Genomic DNA, 21,798 nt, shown 5'->3' on the forward strand with positions numbered 1-21,798 from the left:
AGGGATAATTTATTCCCTCAACTCCAAAGTCATCTACTTAGCCTTGCTGCTAAGACATCTATTAAATATATCAGAGTTGATGGTGGAATTTAAAACTAGAACAAGGCCTTTTAATAGCATAGCCGAAACTGAATTTTGCTGCATTCGTCCCTTAAGTTTTGGTAGCTGTTTCACCATCTTGTTCTCACCCTGAATCGCCTTATTATTCTGACCCTGCTGAAGGGCAGTTATGCCTTCAGGTCATCCCCAAAAAAACCAACTCGCCCTCCCAGACCCCCAGCATGTTGAGACACACAGACCCATGTACTGGTCCTACCGTTGCCTAATCCTACTTGGCTTATTTTTCAAGGGAATCAGGAAGTGGGGAGTAATACAGCCAATCTTCTTGCTCTGGATGTAAAATGCACGTGTCTGTATTGTGGCTATAAAAGATGATATACAGGTACTTTCTCTCGAAACCCTGATATGACTTTCAGCTTGTTTGTTTAGTGCAGAGCCTTGGTGAAAGAAGGACTGGAAAAACGTGTCAGAAGTACATAAATAACACTTTTGTCAAAGGGTATGTCTGCAGACCCCCTAAATATCGGCTTTTGGTGGTCCTTTCGCACAAACTTCATTTCTGTACTGTTGTTTTTTGAGAGATCTGTTCATAGCCTGATATTGGGCAAGCCATTTCACTTGTAGGCTTAGACAAGGGTAGTTTCAGAAGTGAATCTTTTCAGGATTTATTGAAGGCTCTGGTGTAACTTCATTGCATTATATAGTGAAATACTATCTCCCTTCCACCCTTAATGAGTTACAAGAGGGCTATTGTATCAGACAATTTGGTGGGCACAATTTCAGTGCTCAGATAGATGGGAAGTGAAATTTCAGGCCTTTAGGTTGGTCTCAGTGTCTACCAAAATGCCTCTTCAGAGCAGTGTGCACTCTTTCTAAGGGGCAACTTAGTACTAACACCTTTCAGTGCAAGCCCCTGTGCTATATTTTCTCCTTTCACTTTCCAGATCCCGGCCTCCAATGAGAAATCGTGAACACAGCATCGCTTGTTCTTAGCATTGCTTATTCTCCTACTTCTTAACTAAGTTTCTTCTGAGCTTTATCTTACTCAGCCTAACACCAAAACAAACTGCTGAACGCGCTGCCGCATGTGTCATGCGTGTTCGTGGAACATACAACCTGCTCAGCGGACCTGCATATGTCCTTCTTATGCTGTGTGGGTTATGGCACGCCAAAGTATATTGTATTTATAGTAGGATGCTGCATATGTTCAGAAACTGTTGAAAGTCTTTGGAATTCTTATAACTGTTTATTCATTCTTTTGTTTAGGAGTCAGTGACCTGTAAGTGCTCATTATGAAGAGAGATCTGGTTTTCTTGGTGACTCTAATTAGCCTTGCCTTCCTGTCACTGCTAAGGTCTGGATATCCTCAACACATTGCAGAGGAGTCCTGCTCCGTTCAAATTCTTGTTCCAGGCCTCAAAGGTAATGTGGAAGTCTACTCCATCATTCAAATACTAATCCTTTCCTTCTAACAAACAGGCTCATTTGTACCACTGACTGTTTCTAACAGAGACAAATAAGGTGCTTTTCAATTGTACTCTTATTTGTCCAATTTGGAGCCTCCTTAAAAACAGAGTTTTAAGGTTCGTAAGACGAACTAAAGTCTGTTAAAATGAGAACATGGTTCAGAGAATGCACGCCAAAGTTTCCCAGACTTGCTCCTGACCAGTACTTGTTACCCTGTTACGCTGCCTGGTTGCTTTCTCTGTGTTTAGACTCATGAATGGTGCATGTACCCAAAGACTGTAAAAACAGGCCCTACATTATATCTGGAGAGGTTTTCATTGCCATTTTGTGATGTAATAATGGCAAGTATTTTGTATTTTCTAGGCTTCTGCTTGTTTCCCCTTGATTTTTAAATGCTCAAATGCCTTTTAGAAGAAATAAAAAATGAGTTAGTTTTTTAGCATTTCTATAGTTTCTGTTGACAAAATCAACATTTTTACAAAATATGCCCCCAAACTATTGCCCCCAAAAGATAGCATAATAAATTACTGATCTTTTCATAGCAAAAAATGTGTTACAGTACTTTAGACAGGAAGTCAACAGCTGGGAATAATTAGCATTTTAAAGCAACAGCATCCATTATGGTGTGAAATCCTACCCCTATTTAGTCAACAACAGTAATTCTCATTATGTAGGCTATGGTAGTCCTATTGGAGTGTAACACCTATGAGCATGGGGAAATACCTGTTAACTAAGGACAAAAAAAAACGCCGTGACATCCACCAGTTTATCATTAATAATAAAAAAATTGCATAGTTTCAGAACTGCACAACTAACCTTCCAGTTTTTCTGGTAGTTATGCATTATAGTATCACAAAACTCACCTACCAATATTGATGCCATTAATGTTACGTAGCACAAGGATGTTACCTGTGCCTGAGGACCACAGTACGGACTGCAGGCACTGTCTGTGCTGGTTAATTGATTGGTGAGGGCAAGGCTCACTTCTATCCTGCAGTTGTCTATACAGTTAAATTGTGAGCACAGCCTGGCCACAGGTTTGGCTGTGGTGTAAACTGCCCTCTCCAGACATTGTCCAGTTTGGTTGTGGCTGCCCTGTGCTGGAAGCAAGGGAATTGAGCTGTAGGGATGTGGGTTGCACTTGGCCAGTTGGCTTCAGGACGAAAAAAAACCTCTCCTGTTTTGTTTATTCTTATTATAGATGCAGCTTTGGATGCCTGAACTGGACCAAAATCTATATAGTTTTTATTTTACTTCAATAAGTGGCCTTTGAAGTCTTAATAATATTTACACCTTCTGCAGATGTTCTAGTTAGAAAGAACAACACTATATCCAGGTCTTCTGAGGTTTGAGTAAGCCTTAAGTAGTTTCATTTGTTTGATATATTTGCTGTGAAATAGGCATAAGATAGTGCTGTTGATGGGATTCACAGAGGAGAACACAATCAAGTTAAATATATGTTTTCTAAAGTTACACAGAAGATCAGTTGAAGGGTCAGACTCGACAGCACTGAGGACTGAAGCTTTGAAATGATTTTTCATTTCAAAGAAGTTGACAGGCTTTGGCAAGGTTTGTAACTTCTTTGCCTTAATTTCCTTATTTATATAATCAGTCAAAATTAACATCTGTGATTACCAGTTTTACGAAAGGACGGTTATTATTATTATTATTATTATTATTATTATTATTATTATTATTATTATTATTATTATTATTATTTTCAGCAGAGTTTTTTAAAATGTGTAAACAGTGGAGGACCCTGGCCCTTTGTCAGGTGGCAATCCTGAGCCAGGAGACAACAAAGAGGCCTGAAAACCATCATGTGTTAACTATTTCACTCCGCTTCATGAGATGTAAGCCTTGAAAAGTGAGAGAGATTGATGTACAAATTCAGTGAAGCACAAAATGGCCTGATACAGCCCCAGTTAATGTGAAATCCCTAAAAAGCTATCAACGCTCCAGCTACGCTGTCAGGGGGACTGGCTCAGAGAATTGGTAATGAGATACTGCTGTCCCTCACTGGCACAGCTCCAACCCAATTCGGTGGCCAAGGCTTCCTTTAAACTGAGCATATACGTGGCCGCGTGCCCAAATTTCAGCTCCCATGCGGTGGGATTTGCTCACTGCAGCTCACTGCAGATCTGCCCCATCTTCTCCTCTGCTGGGCTGCCAGCAACATCTCCAGTGCTGGAGGAACAAAGCCCAGCACCACTGCCGGGCATGAGCCTGTTGGGATTTGGGAAAATAGGCACAGGGAAGAAGTGGTAGAAATGAGGGAGACCAAGGGATGTGCGAAAGGGAAAAAATAGGAGGACAGGAGGGTAAAGCCTAAGAGGTGGTGCAGAAAGTGGAGCCCCAGTGGGGTGGTGAAGGAGAAAGACACCAGGGAAAAGTACCCAAAAGTGGAGGAGCATAATGGAGAAATTTTAGAAGAGCAGGAAGAGATAAAGGGAAAAGAGAAAAGAAGGGCACAAAGAATGAGACTGAGTGGAGAGACTGGAAACTGAAAAAAAAAAAAAAAGAAAATGACAAAAAGCCAATTAGGACCCCACACAATAAAAGGGGGAATCAGAAGGGGGATGAGATGAGAATGGAGGTCAAAATAGAAAATGAAGAAAGCCAGTAAAGACACCAAGAACAGAAAAAGGCACAAATGAGTTTAAGGTCAGCAGCTTAGGTCTTAGGGACCGATTTTTTTTTTTTTTTAATAACCTCAACAGTATAAAGGAGTGAGATGAAATGTAGAAGGGAAAAATACTGTGGCTCTGAGAATCCAGACAGCAGACTGATCCGTGTTTTAGAAAGCCAACAATATTAATAATGGGAAAACTGTGTTCTGTGTGAAGAAGGGATGGATGATGAAGCCTCACTACATTGCTCACTCATACTCTTTCTAAAGTCCAGTTCCTTTTGATAGACAAATGAGATTGAAGTTACTACTATTGTGGAGAAAAAAATAACATGGACCAATCCTTCAAAGCTTAAATTCTTGGTTTGCCACCTTGTTTTGTCTCCCTTCTAGAATCTAAACCAGGAGTTGTCTTAATAGTCTCCATATATAAAAGAGTTGATGTTATGTAAATAAAACACAACCATTTGTTTTTTACACCCATGTGTCTACTCACAAAGGGAATATGAGTGATGGAAGAAAGTTATCACCATATTTGACATGCTATTTTCATTACAGTAGACGTTACAGCTCAAGGTAGGCTGGATGCAGATGTAATCAGAGACAAATCCTGTCCCAAAGAATTCACAAAAGGAGGCAAATTGACAGCAATGGTAAGATATATCATCTGAATTATGAAAGATCTCTCAGGCAAAGAAGCTTCTAGTAGCCTCAGGGTTGTGCCTGATACCTGTGATCCTGCTGCAGCTCAGTTCAGCACCAGGGCTAAATTTCATAGAATCATAGAGTGGTTTAGGTTAGAAGGGGCTTTAAAGATCATCTAGTTCCAACTCCCCTGCCATGGGCAGGGACACCTCCCACTAGACCTGGTGGCTCAAAGCCCCATTTCTTTTCTTTTGGGGGTGTGGGGCACCACAACACTGTGGAGCGCTGCTGGGCACACCTCGCCCCATCTCAGCTGCATGGGCAAGAGCTGCATTGCGCCGCGGAAGACGGTACTCTTTCATGCAGTAGGGCTGGAACAAAGAGCCACCCAGGAGGGGATGGAGAGGAGACTGAGCAGGAGGTGTGACTGCAAAGGGACTGTGGCTGGTGGAGGACGCCACGGCAGAGCAACAGGGTAGGGCCTGCGATGCACTGATCCCGACCTCCTGCTCCAAAGGGACTGGGTGTAATGTGTGGCACAAGGGCCGAAGACCAGAAGGGGGCCCCAGAGGTCTCTTTCTCTACACTTGTTTGCTTTTTTTTTTTCCTAATTCAGGAATCAAAAGTTAAGAGTTAGTGTTAATAGGTGATAATTTAAATTGATTGAAATTCCTTGACAGAAAACTGTTTTGTTGCCCGTGACACCTGCACAGGCTTCGCTTCCTCAGCTTCCACAGTGCTCAGGGTACATACAGCAAGAATAAGGACTTATTTTTAACTCGTTTTTACCACAGCAAAGCTGAACTGGACCACTGATCAGTCCCTCTTGGCCAAAGTCTTGCCCCTTAAAACAGCTGATAACAAAAAATGCAGAGTGGTCTGTAGCTGGGCCTGTAATGGGGTAATCTCCTCCCAGGGAAAGTTTCTTAAACACCCACACTAAGGAATGCAGTGTCATCTTATTATAGGAATAAATGCAGGCAAGTGTAATGGCCTGAAGCAAGAATGATCTATTTTATTGATCCCTAATGCACAGCTTTCACTCTGAAGAACGTGTAAAGCAATAGGCTGTAATAGCCTGCTCTCAGCCTCCGGAGAGTAGGGAGAAGTCATTGTCAGGATTTATCTTTGGGAAGCAAAGAACTCATAGCCAGCCCGGAGGGGGAAAAGGCAATCATACAAAGCCTATTGGTTACCTGGTAATAAAAAAAGTGACATTCCCAAATGTGCCAAATAATAGCCTGTTTCATACTAACAGTATTATTCACCGGGGATTATGTGGAGTTTGTCCTCATTAAGGTCAGAGAATGGCCTATTTTTGCATGTCTGAAGACAGGAAAGATGGTCTGGAGCCTGCTGGCAGCCTGAAGAAGGAAAATATAACAGATGGAGGGCCGAGTTCAGCTCACAACCACCTATGTCTACAATGAGGGGGGAGAGAGAGCCGGAGGCTGCGTATTTGAAACGTGCCATGTTGTGGATTGTTTTTACATGTCACCTCTATGGTCCCTCTCTGAACCAGTGCTGGCAGCTATGCCAGAGAGCAGAGCTTGAGGGGTGCCTGATAACCATTTCTTCTATGGTGCTCCCTTCAGCCTCCTGGAGAGCAGCTAATGCTCCCTCTCCTCTGTAGAAATACAGCGCTGGGGCAGCAGGTGTGTTGTGCGAGCTCTGCCTTTTAGATCCTGGCGTTTTCTTTTCTGTGGAAGCCACAGAACTTTCTTCTCCTTCATATAAATATTTTTTTTTTTTTTTGTAAACTTGTCTGTGTAAATCATTATTTAAACTTCTATTTGTTTAAGATATTTTAATTTTATGTCCATGGAGAACTACAACAGTAGTACAATAGTAGGGGGTGAGATAAGCTAAACATCCCCAAATTTCCAATGAAAGGCACCAGAGAGGCAAACGTTTACAGAAACTGATGTTTAAATATGCTGGATATAATAATGCACCATGAGCCATGTGCATGTAAGTACAATGCACAGTGGTTTGTACCACAGAGATTAAAAGGCACAGTATATAACTGAGCATATGGATTAGGAGATACTCTTCTGTGCTTAAAAATGATTCTCTAAATGACGGATGTAACAATATCTTCCTATAGGCCTGATCCATCCTTACTCCGTAAATGGCATAAACTTGTTTCTTTTTTTTTTTTTTTTTAATTTGAGGTTATAGTTAAGCCATTTTTACTTGAGACTTAAGCATGTCCTTAGCAGATACTCAGGAAGTGTTTGGTGAACACAGGCCCAGAAGTTTATATGCTAAATTGGGGACCTAATTCTGAAGTTTCTACTTAACTGAATCGTGCCCTTAGGCTTTTTGGAGGTTGATGATATGGGTAACATCCGCAAAACTAGACCCATTGTATGAGAATTCAGTAATGTATTCACTTTGGTTTTGTCAGTGTCTGCGCCAATTGCAGGAGACTGTTCTCCACGCATCAAGTAAAGCTGTTAACTCAGATCGTATCTGCTTTTATTTTTTTCCCCTCTTGTTATAGTAGGTTTTTATTTTCATTGGGGAGAATGGCACTCTTGTCACTGCCACCAGCAGAAAATGGTCCTGGTTTAATATGATTGTTCTTTTTGTTTCCTTTTGTGTCAACAGGGGAGGCTGGCGAAAAGGGGGAGAAAGGTGCTCCAGGTCGTCCAGGCAGAGTTGGGCCTCCAGGAGAAAAAGGTAACTTTGTTAAAGAAGTTGTTTTGAAAGTCATTCCTGACCAACTGCTGCCTTTTCTTGTGAAGCCACGATGATGGGGATCCTCTTGCCATTTGCTGGGTGACTAAATCATCCTTGGGCATTTTCATGTATGGTTGTGTTTTACCCCAGTAGGCAGCTCAGCCCCACACAGCCGCTCACTCACTCCCCGCGGTGGGGTGGGGGAGAGAATCGGAAGGGTAAAAGTGAGAAAACTCGTGGATTGAGACAAAGGCAGTTTAATAAACAAAGCAAAAGCTGTGCACTCAAGCAAAGCCAAACAAGGAATTAATTCACCGCTTCCCGTTGCAGGCAGGTGTTCAGCCATCCCCAGGAAAGCAGGGCTCTATCACGTGTAAAGGTGACTTGGGAAGACAAACACCATCACTCTGAACATTCCCCCTTCGTCCTCCCTCCCCCAGCTTTTAATGCTGAGCATGATGTCACATGGTATGGAATATCCCTTTGGTCAGTTGGGGTCAGCTGTGCCAACTGTGTCCCTTCCCAATGTCTTGTGTACCCCCACTCTACTCTCTGGTGGGGCACTGTGAGGAGCAGAAAAGGCCATGACACTGTGTAAGCACTGCTCAGCAATAACTAAAAAAACCCTGTGTTATCAGCGCTGTTTTGGTCACAAATCCAAAATATAACACCCTACCAGCTACTAGGAATAAAATTAACTCTATCCTAGCCAAAACCAGTACAATTGTGTGCGCTCTTTTGTACAGTAACTATTGCTTTCTGGTCAAAATGATTCATTTTGGAAAAAAAAAAATCCTTGATTTTTTAGAAAGGTCTCTGTGAAGAAAGTCATCATAATGTCTTCTTCATAAATGCCTTCTGCAGATGAAAACCTCATATTAGATCAGAGGGAAAGAACCACGAGGCTTAATTTTCTTGTTTCCTTTTGTTTGTAAATGTAAACGTTCACAATACCTGAATTAAAACCACTGAGGGAAGGTAGTAAGCCATAATAGACAGAGATGGCCATGAGTGATTCCACATTTTTGGATCACAGTTCAGAAAAAAAAAATGGAAAGATGGTGGTAACACTGTTTGCATTGAAGTTAAAAAATATTTGGAGCTCTTGAGAGGAATGGTGCTCCATAGCATTCATTCATACAGCTGAGAGAAACATGACATTTCTGTCTTACAGAAAATTCTGTCTTTTCACATTTGTTTTTCTCCTAGAGCAAGGAGGAAATGTGGCCTTTGTAAGTTTTACATGAGATGCACATTCTGAAAAATTGACATTAGGAGTAGTCAAAACCTTTTATTTCAATATTGAAGTTAAACATTTGACATTCCTGTCATCGGAACAATGGAGTGAGTTAGTTTTTACGGAACAGAATTTACAAGCTTCCCTTCAAAGCAATCACAGTGGTAATTTATACTTCCTTATGATGATGCGTGATCCATTATGTATTTCTGTTGGGCAATTATGGGAGTCTTATACCTGCAGTTTTCCCTGGGACCAAAATCCATAGCTAGAGTTCTTCCCCCTACAATGCATTGAAAAATTTATAACTCCCATGAAAGTGGTGTGTGTTCAGTCAGTGTATTTCCCATATGGAGATGTACTCTTCAAGGATGACTCTTATAGAAAATATTGGAAACTAAAATTTCAACTCTCGCAAGGTAATGCAGCATGAAGAGAAGTTAAAGTACTAATAATTTAGGTTAAAAGGTCATAAAGAGCTCATCTAGTCCAATCTCCTGCTTAAAACAGGGCAGACTTCAAATTTAGATCAGGTTGCTCAAGGTCTTGTCCAGAGACATTTGAAAATCTGCAAGGATGGAGATTCCACATCCTTTTTGATCAGTCTGTTCACCAGTGTTATCGTGAAAGACCTTTTCCTTAGGACAAACTGAAATTTTTCTTGTTGTAACTTGTGATCATTGCCTCTTGTCCTTTTGCTACGTCTCTCTGAGAAGAGAGGGCTGCATCTTCTCTACAAACCACTTGTAGGTAGTGGAAGACTGCAATTATGTCCTCCTTTACCTTTCTCTACTCCAGGCTAAATAAAACCATCTTCCTCAGCTGGACTCTAGTTTGCTTCTTTTGTATGAGGGCCCAAAAATCTCTGGGTCCTTTTGTGCAAAGGGGATTTTTAGCCAGCCATTGGCCAGCCTTCATCAGTACATCACAGGTGAGGAACTTAGTGTCTGGCTGAACTCCTGATATTCCCGTCAACACATTCCTGCAGCTTGTCAATCTTCTCTTGACTGGGAGTTCTGCCCTCCAGTGTACCAACTATTTCTGCTTGTGTGGGGTGTCTTGCAGACTCACAGAGGTTCCTTCCACTTCTTCCTCCCTGTCAGTGATGAAGGACTGGTTCCTGAGGAATGGCACTGATTATCAGCTGCTGATTAGACTTTGGCAGCCTTGCAACAGCATCAGATAGCCCTCTCAGCACCCTTGAATACTGTCTGGCCAGTGCCATGGACCTGTGCGCATCCAGGGGAAGTAGTCCCTAACTCAACTGTCCTCTACTGTAAGTAATATGTCCTCCCCCAATCTTTGCTACCAGCCATGAAGAACTGGGAGGCCAGAGAGCAGACCTTGCCAGTAGAGACCAAGGCAATGAAAGCACTGAGTACCTTAGCCTTTCCTGTCTCCTAGGTTGCCTTCCTCCTGAGCAGAGTGCCCATGTTATCCTTGGTCTCTCTTTTACTGCTTCTTTACCTGTACTGTCTTTCCTGTTGTCCTTCATACACCTAGCTGAGTTCAACTCCAGCTGAACTTCGGCCTTCCTCACTTCCTCCCTGTATGCACAGGGAATACTTCTGTATTACCCTTTGGTAGCCTGTCCTGGTGTCCACCGCCTGCATGCTTCCTTTCTGCATTTGGTCTCAGTCAACACTTCCCTGTTCAGCCAAGCTGACCTTCTGCTATATCTGCTCATTTTACTGTACATTGCAATGGATAGTTCTTATGCTTTAAGAAAATTGTTCCTTAAGACTGACAAGCTCTTTCTGGGTCCCTCTGCACTCCATAGGAGCCTCCATTAGGATCCTACCTATGAGTTCCCAGAACAAGCCAAAGTCCAGAAGTCCAGGGCTTTTAGCCTGCTGCTTGCCTTCCTTCCTCTCTTCCCTCAGAATCTTGAAAGCTGTCATCTCATGAAGACAGTCATGGTCACTGCAGCCAAGGCTGCTGTTGACTATCATATCCACAACGAGAGGTTATGTGAATAACAGGTCTAGGAGACTACCATCTCTAGCTGGAAACCCAGGACCTGCATTAGATAGTTGTCCCTCATGCACTTTCTGGATTGATTGCTCCTTATGGTGCTGCTCTCCCAGAAGATGCTAGCTAGTCTCCAATTATGGAGCTTCTTGCAGTTGCTAAAAGAGCTCTTCACATCCAGTCCTGCTTCTTGATGAGACAGTCTGTAGTGAATGCCCACCATGATGATCCCCTTGCTGACGTCGCCTCTAAATCTGACTTACATGCTTTCAACAGACCAGTCACCTGTTAGAAAGCAAAGCTCTATGCATTTGAGGTGTCCACTGTGCAGAGCATAACCCTTGCCTTTTCTTCCCTGCCTGTCCTTCCTTATGAGCCAATATCCATCCACTGCAGCACGCCTGATGTTCTGGATGTCCCATTATACATGGGTGATTGATGTCATTAAATGGACACACAGTTCTTCCTGTTTTATTCCCAAGCTGTAATCATTTTGTATAAGTGTTTGAGATGGGCACCTGGTCATACTGCTTTCTCATGGGGAGCTTGAGAGCCTCTCCCATTGCAATGTCTTGCATGTTTCTGTAGCTTGGCATTTTGTCAATTCAATTCAAAATGTTTAGGACCATCTGAGAAGTGGAGGTACTCCTTTTCAGTGAGGCCAATCCATGATGTAACATCTCATTTATATATTTTATACTGCAAAATTGCATTTATTTGGATAATCATTCTCATAAGGAATGCTTGATTAACTCTAATAATAATGATAATTTTCCAGTCTTCCATACCTCCAAAAGTCCAAAAATCTGAGGAGACTGAAAGAAGAAACACTGAAGTGAAAATTCACTGCAAGAAAACATACTTGAAACAGAAAAAGTGATGAAAGAAAATTGAATATTAATGCATACTATATCAGTATTTTTCCAGGCAGTGCTTTTAGTTTAAACACAGGCAAAATTTCTTACTGCTTCTTTAGCAACGTATTTTTTCTGCTTTCTTTTGTCCATCCAGATTTGACTTGATGTGTATGTTCTTGGAATATTTGGTAAACAGCTTTATTTTAGCATAGTAAGAAATTTCTACAAGCAAGCTCCCGTTTAAAATGAATTCTAATTAACTAATCTTTTCATTAATGGTGTACATTTTGTAGATATTTATCTTCATCAACCTCTTTCCACAAATGCTTCTTCAAAGAAAAAGAAATTGTTACCTTAAAACCAATTTGGAGTACATGGTGCCAGATTTCGTCACGATACTACATCCAGTGTATTTTTTGAGTGTCACAATGTTGACTGGATAAGCAAACAGATTCCACAGATGTGATTTCTACCTTGTGGAAAGGACACAGAAGGCTATCCAGCCTTGACCTAGAAAAACCTTTCAGTCCCCTGACCTTTCAGTCAGGTTAACCTTCACAGGCAGTGTGTAGTGCCCAGACCTGAAGTTAAGCTCATGTATAAATACTTTTCTAGGCTCTCAAACTGAATAAGAGTGACTCAACTGTGTATTCTCTTCCAGCAGTCCAAGGTTTTCCAGTTTGTTATCCAGAAGCTGGAACTTAGAGGCAAAAATAAAATATAACAATATTCTTAGGAAAAATCATGTGAGCCGCTAACACTGAAATATCCAAGACACTGAGGTCTTTTTCATATTTGGTTGTTCGTCTTATTATGGTGGGGTAAGAACTAAGTATCATTTGGAGGCTGATAATTTGTTCACGGTTTTGTTCTCAGAAATAACCAGTTCATCACCTTTTTCCTGGGCAGATTATCTAATAGCCATTCGAGACCTGTTACTGGCTTTGCTTTTTTGCTCTGTTTTTGAACTCTTGATGGGCATACACCGCTGATGTCCTTTAAAGTGCTGGCCAAGTATTTTGAAATCTCGGTGTAAAACTTAGACCTGTGATCCAGCTACATAACACATAGCCTAGTGAGTAATGAAAGATGGATAAAATTGTGATCTCACTTTGCATTTGCCCCTTTCTAAGAGCACACATGGATGATCACAGCAGCCCCGTTTCTGTGCAGTAGTAGTTAAATTGTAGTCACTGTGTTAACACGTGTTTGACCCCCTGTATTTCTACTGAAACCTGATAATTGTTGTCTTGTTGGGCTACTATTTGGCTCCTTCTGCTGATGGAAACCGCTAAATTTCATTATATTTTTCTGCTATTTGAGTAAGTGATGGTTTACATGAGGGAGAAATTGTAATTCTTCAGCAACATTAGTAGAGTTTTCTGCTTTTGGTGTGTTAATTTACATTGCCAGTATCACGGTAATTGTTTTTTGTCTCTTTTTCCTTTCTTTGTTTCATTTCTCAAGCAAGATCATCCTAAGAAAATGTGCTTAGTTTCTTTGAACTCCTTAGGTATGTAATAATCAGTGAATAAATAACTTACAGGAGAAATGATTTTCTTATGGTATATTTGACCTGAAATGAACACATCAAGACTAGAAAGTGCTGCAAATGTTTTTATCATATCCTTTCCTCATTATATTTTCACATTTTGGTAGTTCAGAAATGGATAAACATTAAAACTCTCTGGTGCTTAACTGAAATAAATCTGGTTCTGAGTGTCCTGATGTTTCAGGGTGACATCAGACATCCTAATGTCTTTGGGCACTGATTAAGGTTAAATTCCACTTACTTTCCTCATTGGTTTTAATTAATTGTATAGGTCAATTATGATGCATAGCATGTCAGCAGAATATAAAACTGTGTTGGCCTTTCATAAAGCATAGAGCACTCGATCAAGTGCAATGGCTGATTCAGATGAAAGTAGTGTGTCCTGCAGCGCAAGTTTTGGGGTGTGAAGTTAATAGATGTAACTTTTCCCCCTTGCGCTGATTGCTGTACTGCATACTCCCATGTTAGGATTGGACTCAATTATTTAACTGAGTCATGATCCAATCTGTGAGGCCATAACTTCCATGTATACAAATTAAACACAGAAATTTTAATAACAATATAATACTGTGAATATTCCCAGAGTAGTGTGGATTCTGCTTATGGCAATCAAAGTAAGGAGGAGAGGGTGAATTTACTGATGGAATGCATAATCAAAGGAACAGCACATTAAAAATGTGTTCTTCAAGACATTTTAATTTTATTAGAGCCATAACCATTTCAAAATCTAGTATTTTAGTATTTGAATTTCAGCCTTTATACGTTGTACTTCATTTATACTTAATTATAATGGTAGGTGAAACAGCCATATACTGTTCTTAGGCTTGGAACACGACTTGTCTACCTTTGCAGTGTTAGCACAGTGATGTTGGCTTTGGCCAGCTAACACTTTCCCAGGCAATTCTTGGGCATATTTTGGGAGCTAACACAATGAGCAGCTTGCAAGTGATTATCCTGGCTTGAAGAGTAAGACAATTTAATATCGTGGAGTGTACCATTCTCTGCCACCTGGTTCCCACTGCCAGGGAACAGTCCCAGGCATTTAGTTTACTAGTACAGGCATAGCCTCCTAAGTAGGAGAGAAGACTCATTAATTTAATTGGATTGGAGCCAGAGTGCTCAGTCATTTGTATAATCAAATTCTAAAGAGAGGTAATAATATCTTAATTTATATTTTAGTATTACTGATTGTTCATTAATATGTAATCAATCAATCCTTTAAATTTCTGAGTCAACTTTTACATGAATTTATTGCTCACTAAGGACTGCTGCAGGCAGGATTCCATATAAAAGTCCTGACATTGACAGTTGTGGATTCACAAAGTGGGTATCTGGTTCAAAACTGTCTTCCAGTTCCACCTGAACTCAACAGCATTTTGAGAAAATCCATGCTAGGCTGCGTGGACAAAAAGGTGGCAGATGGGCTTCAGTGTAAATAAATACATTACCTAGGAACATTAGGGATGCATAATTTAATCCATACTTACACAATGCCAAAAACCAGAACTGTCACTTAAAACTCAAGAACTGCTCTGAAGTCATTAGCAGCAGCCCTCAAGCAAACAAAACACTGCCCATCATCAGAAAAGATACCCAGGACAAAAGCAGAAGCTCATTTTTGCAGCTGTTTTTGCTCTGTATAAAAGCCTGACATTCGCTGTCTCAAGTAATGAGTGTGGTTCTGGCCTCTGTCTCTCAAGAAGGACATGAGAGTTTAGAGAGGGGCACCAGAAATGTGAAGATGGAGGAGCTGCTTCATAAGGAGAAACTGGACAGGTTGAAACTCTTGCATCTGTACAGAGTAGCCTAAGAAGGATATGATCGAGGTTACAGAATCACCAGATCCCATCATACCTGAACTTGGAGGCACTCACTGAACCTCCTGGGGGATGATTCAGCAACTCCATCTGCAATGGACTGCGGAGAGAGTAGCTGGGGCTGCATGATCTTCCTGTATTGCACCTTCTGCTGCCACTGTGGTAATCAAAGTCTTGGGCTAGGGGGACCACCAGTCTCAAAAAGCTTGGTATTAAGTTGTTAGCATAATTCTGGCAGGATATGTGTTTCGTAAGGGCATTTGTTTGTATTTGTGTGCATCTGAATGTAAACTCTTCCATCCAGGAAAGGACCATACTATTTCCATTTATTTTATTTTGAATGTACTTTAAAATACTTTAAACTTTTCTGCTGCCTTCCTAGATTGGCTTTTTTCTTACTATCTTTGGTTTCCGTTGCAAATTTTCTAGCCTTTCTGATTTCTAGTCAATATGGATTCATAATAGTTTCCTTTTTTTTATTCCCAGTTTGTTATGCAAAGTTTTGAAGTTTCACTTTGTCATTAAGATTCCTGTCTAACAGAAATGGTATGGATCATTGCTGAGAGGTGTTTATTTCTCCATTGCCTACCAAAGCAGCTTAGATAAATAGCTCAGACAAAAAACTTTACTTTCAGGTGGCTAACACTGGGTGAAATTAATTTGCCCCAACTACGTAAAATGCCACCTGGGATTATCCACTGTTTGTTCATTTAAGGTGTAACTGTGCTGTAACTACTGTTCCCTAGCCAATCACCAACTTTCTGTGGTGTGGATAATTCAGATTATTTAGTGTAAACCAGTACCGTAGTCTATGGGTGTATTCACAATTTTCTGATTTCCAGTTGCCAATAGTTTTAAGAAATTAAATGTCCCGAATATATATTGCTACCATACTGTAACATCATTATATCCTTTAAAAATACTGTTTGCATTCAAGTCAAGGTAAATATTTGCATTGGGAATACCAACTGCTGCAAGATTAAGGAGGTACGCTCCTTTTTGTCTGTTCCAATTAATCCTATCTGAAGAGATTGGCCATATTGTGTCAAGACCCCCATTTATAGTGTTCCACAGAGCCAAAACCCTCATTTTTTTCACTGGTTGTGCAGCTCACCATTCATCTCAGGTATTTTATTTCTTCTCGTTTGTGTGCCTAAAAAGACCACCAAGAAGATCATTTAGAGTTTTCTTCTCTTCAGTTCCTTCCAAAATCCTTTAAGTCTTCTATAATTGGTTCCAGTGTATAGCACCTTCATCTCCGAGATGATAGGTGACTTGCTTTATGTTCTTCATTCAAACTTTCTGTTAGATTTCCTACTTTTGGTCTATGGAGACTTAATTTCTTTCATTGTCCTTATTTCTTTCCAGCTGTCACTTCCTGATTTCATTAAGACTCTTTAGACTGCATTTTTGGCAATCACAGGGTCACTAAAAAGGACTTTACAAAAGGTATTAAAACTTTTGAAACCCTCAAGGCAGATGGGTCTCTCCTGGAACCTTGTGATTTATTCTGCAGAAGAAGCAGAATAAGCAAGCCCCTGGAGTAGAAGCAGGGGTTAGTCACTGTAAGAGAAAACCAAATCCAAACAGTTCTTTTAATGAGCACAGGAGACTTAATGTATGTCTTCATTGTTTGAGATAACACACTTTTTACTTCTGAGCAGATCACGCAGCTTTTCTGGCTATTACGGAGATGTAGTTCATTTTCTAGGCAGTATTTATGAGAAAGAAAGTGAAGTAATTTTATATATTATATTTATTTATGCATTAGATCTATGTGTTCATTTAATTTCAGGTGTAGCAGCCTAAAAAGAGAAAGCATTCAAATATCTGACAATCTGTTATGGTAATCCCAATTCATAAATATGCAAAGCAAGAAAAATCACTTTCAGAGGAACTTGATAAACTTATTACAAGCTGATACTTCAACAATTTTCAAGGAAATACCTTCTCAATATGCTATCTATATTGGATAAATATAGTACCTTTATAATGTGCACAGCCCAACGGATTGCATCTTTAAGGCAAGCCATGAATCTCTTCTGAAAGTGAAGGAATATTCCAGAATATATATATAGCATAAGAGAAGAATATTTTTGGTTTCTGGTAGAATTTCCTAATTGAGTCCATGTTCAGTAGTAACTGAATTTGGTCCTTGTTGGAAACAAAGGAAAATAATTGACTGTAGGACTTACCAGTAATTAATTAGACCAACAAGCCACACACATACAGCATGTCTCAGTTCAGGGCAAGTTATTTCTTCTTGCCTCATGCCATCAAATCACAGTTGCATGAGACTTCATGGAGTAATACAGAGGACATCTCTTAGCCCAGTGGTGGTCAATTTATATTCTGAAACTTGTTACTGATTGCACTTTTAAGTTAAAGGTAATGGTGAAATGGCTCATAAAATTGTCCGGCTTCTAAAAATAACTAGAGGAAATATATGACTATCTGTTCAGTTGCAGTAACAACAGAGGTCAACAGATCTTCAGTTGTCATAGATGAACAACTGGGGCTGAGGTATGACAATTTACACAAGTTCAGTTGCTGGATCCCTATGGTAGATTTTCCTCCTAACTTGTCTCATTGGGTAGCTGAACAGTGCATAACAGATGTTGCTTTGAGCAAAGAAACAATCTTTTCAACAATCATTGAAAAAACTTCATCAATATTTCCTAAAGCAGTCTCAGCCTTGGGTTTCTGCAGGATGGGAGCCTCAGAAGGCATTTGGCTTCTTGTCACTGTAGTCCCTCCATAAGTGTTCTCTGTTAATACTGTATGGTACAGTGGAAACCTATCTCGTACGATGTAGCTGTACAGCTGAGCTGCCTCCAGACCATGTTTCTCCTTGAAATCATGATACAAAGAGTCCTGAATCTGATGGCAGAGCATTGATTTGCTCAGGTGTTGCACCCAGGAAAGGGCATCACCAATGTACACTGAGGTGTGGTGTTCTTTCCTGAGGGTTCTCAGGCCATAGGAACTGCAGCATAAGGCAAAGTCTGCCACATTCACTACAGAGTGTAACAAAATGACAGGTCTCCTTTGATAGGTCTCAGAAAGTCTGCCTAAACCAAATTGGGCAATCTTCTGTAAACCGATGCCAGAACAAAAGTATCATTTAGAAATAATAATCTGACAAGCTCAGGCTACATAGAATTTATTGACTATAAGTGGTTTGGTTTAAGCCAAAACCTTCAGTCACGTGTAAGCCTGCTGTGTTTGCTCTGTTAGGTGAGTAGTGCTTGTTAATATCAACTGCTGATCCCCTAACCTTGCAGATGAGGACTGTAGACAGGGGGTTGAATAAGGCCTTGCTATTACAGGCTAAAGTTCTTCTCTCAGGTTCCTACCATTAAGATAATTATTTTCATGATGTTTGAGAAATGCCATCCAGAAAAAATGTATGGTGTAACAGGCATGTTTTATCTGTTTTATTATTTGAGCTCTGGAGGAGCTCAGATCAATGACATCAATACCTGGACTGTGGCATGTATTTTATCAGTAACAGTGCTTCAGCTTGGCTTGTCAAGACAGTGATGGCAAAGAAACTGCCTGTTCCAGCGCAAATTCTGTTTCCCCTGAAGCCATTCTAATATTCACTTTACATCAGTAAAGTACAACTAATAGAAAAGAGGTCAAAGTCAGACAAAGTAAGTGAATCAAGTTGCCTTACATTAGATTTCTGGGTATGCCTCATGGACACAGGTAGGTGACAGTGGCTGGTTCATGCAGATTTGTTGACAATTTCAATTGACCTTAAGAGGTGGATAGTTGCCTTTTATTTGTAAAAACACAGTTAAGGAAAATGGTTTTTTAGCAGGTCCTTTGCTACAACTACACTTTGAAATATTGTGTGGAACTGTCTTTAAAATTGGTAGCATTCAACATTGCTGGTTTGAGTCAGACTTTGCATGAACATATGTATGTGTCTACGTATATATGTCTATGTAAGATTTACTTTAATTTTCCTTTTTCATTAATGTAATCTTCAAATGCAAGAGCAAAGAATGAGGATGTGACTACGTCCACAGTGTTTGTATTGTATAAATAAACCATTAAGCCCAAATTCAGCCCTCGGTTACAGTGGAGATACTGTATTAGATGAAATTATCAGTTGTGCTTGGATACTCTAAGTCTTCTCAACTCAGTGATAGTTTTAATCCACTGATCCACGTTTGAATGGAATCCCCCCTCATTTTAAACATAATTCTGGCATGATCATCTGGGAGAAGTTTGCAAAAGCTTTTCCAGCGGCTCTTAGCCAAGATCCGTTTTCATTTGCACTTGTATGCCTCTTTAGTGTCAATTGCTTTGCAAAGATTAAATCACTGTCTAGGTTCTTGTACTTCTTCACAAGGAGTGAGCTGGACCTTTGGAGTTCAATGAATATTGGGGTTATACCATGGTTTTGCTCATTGTAAAAACTGATATTGCAAGCATCTGAATGAATCAGACTACATTGCTACCGTGTGTCTTTCATCTTTCTGTTCTGTATAGGAGAAATGGGGGACAAAGGACAGAAAGGCACCATGGGACGGCATGGAAAAATTGGTCCTATTGGTTCAAAAGGTATGCTTAGCACAATTGTTTCTCCATTTGTGTTCCAGATGAAAAATCTGTGATGCTTTATGTTGGAGAAAAGTTTCGTGGCTTGAAAAATGGTATAGCAAGTCTCAGAGTTTACCATAATAGAGAGTTTCTCAGACAGCAGTCAGACAGATGACTGAGATCTCACAGCCAGTTACCTTTTGCTCTGACAGCAGTACATTTAGCCTCAAATCAGGGTGAGAAACCTGCTTTAAAGCTAAATAAAGACCTTTGTACACCATCACACAAGTGTGGACAATTAAGAGAAGCAGATGGGAAGGTGCACTGCGTTTTGGCAGACATTTAGGAGTCAGAAGACCTGAATTCTGATCTTGCCAGATCTGATCATAGGCTTTCTATGTGAATTCGATAAAGTCATTGGGACCAATATCTACTTAAGCATCTAGATTATGAATCTCAATTTAGGCACTAGCGTAGCGTATCCAACCCCTTTCTCTCTGCAGCATCTGAACTTATTGGTTCTGTGAAGTTCATGAATGTCAAAAAATGGATATTGGTACATATTCTTTGTGTTCAACTTTCATAGCTTTGGCTGGCCTTTGTTGTGGAATGGCAAGGACAGAAAAATCCTTATTTTTGCTTGGGCATATTTCTACTTTCCACATTTGAATGTTACTAGAGAAAAAATAATGAAGAGCTAAATGAACTGTTGATCAAAAAAGCTGTCTTAAATTTATATTCTTGTCATGTTTTTAGGTGAAAAAGGAGATAATGGTGACATAGGACCACCGGGTCCTAATGGTGACCCAGGTAATCTATGACACACTTTCTGTATGTGAAAGATTTTACAAGATGCATGCATCATGACCAAAAATATATGTCTATTTACATACTGGGGGAAATAATGAAAAAAAAAATATTTGCATAGGCACTGTAATATTTCACCGTAATATTTTCAAATTACTTAAAATTATTGAAGCTGCAGTGTTTTCGGGACTTGTAGTGCATTTGTCGAAACAGTGTCTCAGAGCACCTCAGAGGTGTGATCACTCTACAGATTAGTGGGAACTGAAGTGCAAAGGGGTAACTCTGCATATCCTACTCTGCCTTCCAGCCAACACAAAGGAGCAGGTTGGAAGCTCCTGCCCCTCCATCAATTATTGCTATAGAGCAAAAGATTACCAAGCATAGAGATCTTCCAGAGAAAAAGGTAAAAGCCTGGCATAAGAAGCGCAAGCCTTACAGAAGTGGCAGATTCAGATTTTGCCCAATTTGTCTTTTCAGGGCAGGGTGCACGAAAAGTGCACTAATTAGTTTTCTCATGAGAACATAATTTGTCACTCTTAATTCTTGAGCCAGAGTACCATATACCTTGTCATCTAGCACAGTTTTTCAGTGTAAGTACCCCGTGGTTAGACTGACTTAGACACCTAAACTGAGTAATTGAGTAGTCAAATGCAGATTTGAATAATTGCATACAGAACTGGAAACTCTAATTGATCCTCATTTGGAGATTTGAGCTCATAGATGTAACAATTATCCTTTTAGTATTCTCATTCAGATTATCCTTGTCAAACCAATATCAATTTGGGATAATAGACGGTTTTCTATTTTCTTATTTTATTGGAAGAGGTACAGTAAATTCTGTACTTTCAAAAGTACAGAACTATGTTTTGCAGGTAATTATGTGCATTACATGGTTGGAACATCAGCCTTTTGGATCTGCTGTGTTATGTTCCTTGTGAGGAACAGGTGAACAATGAGCTGTGTGGATTTTTGCTGTAGAAAAATTGCTCTTTAGAGAAGACTGAAGAGAATAATTTTACTCAAAATGGGAAATTTTGACAAATGTTGTTAGTTAAAAAAAAAAAACTGTATTTTTTTTTCAGAGAATATCTGTCAGTGTTTAGGTTAGCGCTGATCGTGCAGGGCTGAAGTTTCATGGGAAGTGACCTGAGCTGTTCTGGATAGGCTCAGACACCCGTAAGAACCGTATGAAGGTGCAGGGTAGCAAAGGCTGGGGGTTTCTGACCATTATTTGCAAGGCAGGTCTCCTTCTCCAGGGCTGCCAGTTTTTTTTTTATTTTGGTGTGTCTGTGTTATTTCACAGGCATCCCTTGTGAGTGCAGCCAGCTAAGGAAGGCTATTGGTGAAATGGATATCCAAGTGGCCCAGCTGACAACGGAACTAAAATTCATAAAAAATGGTAGGTTAATTTTATATAAATATTTTCCTTTCTTATTGCTGCGTTTTACCGGTGGAATTGCTCGTAGAGAGCGTCACCGTCCCACCATCTGATTTGTGAAGCTATTTTGGGGTATACA

General features: G+C 40.2%; 1 protein-coding gene across 1 annotated transcript in view; it reads left to right on the plus strand.

Moving 5' to 3' along the window:
• The window catches only part of COLEC11 (collectin subfamily member 11), a 41,378-nt gene that overhangs the window by 18,433 nt on the left and 1,147 nt on the right, over nt 1–21,798 (plus strand). Inside the window, exons 2-6 of the mRNA XM_082480822.1 lie at nt 1,327–1,482; nt 7,415–7,486; nt 19,424–19,495; nt 20,231–20,284; nt 21,585–21,680. Of these exons, the coding sequence (XP_082336948.1) occupies nt 1,353–1,482; nt 7,415–7,486; nt 19,424–19,495; nt 20,231–20,284; nt 21,585–21,680 (424 nt within the window). The 5' untranslated portion in view covers nt 1,327–1,352. The remainder of the gene's footprint in view (nt 1–1,326; nt 1,483–7,414; nt 7,487–19,423; nt 19,496–20,230; nt 20,285–21,584; nt 21,681–21,798) is intronic.

This window comes from Vanellus vanellus (genome assembly GCF_965231255.1).
Source record: "Vanellus vanellus genome assembly, chromosome: 3".
Classification (NCBI taxonomy): Eukaryota; Metazoa; Chordata; class Aves; order Charadriiformes; family Charadriidae; genus Vanellus; species Vanellus vanellus.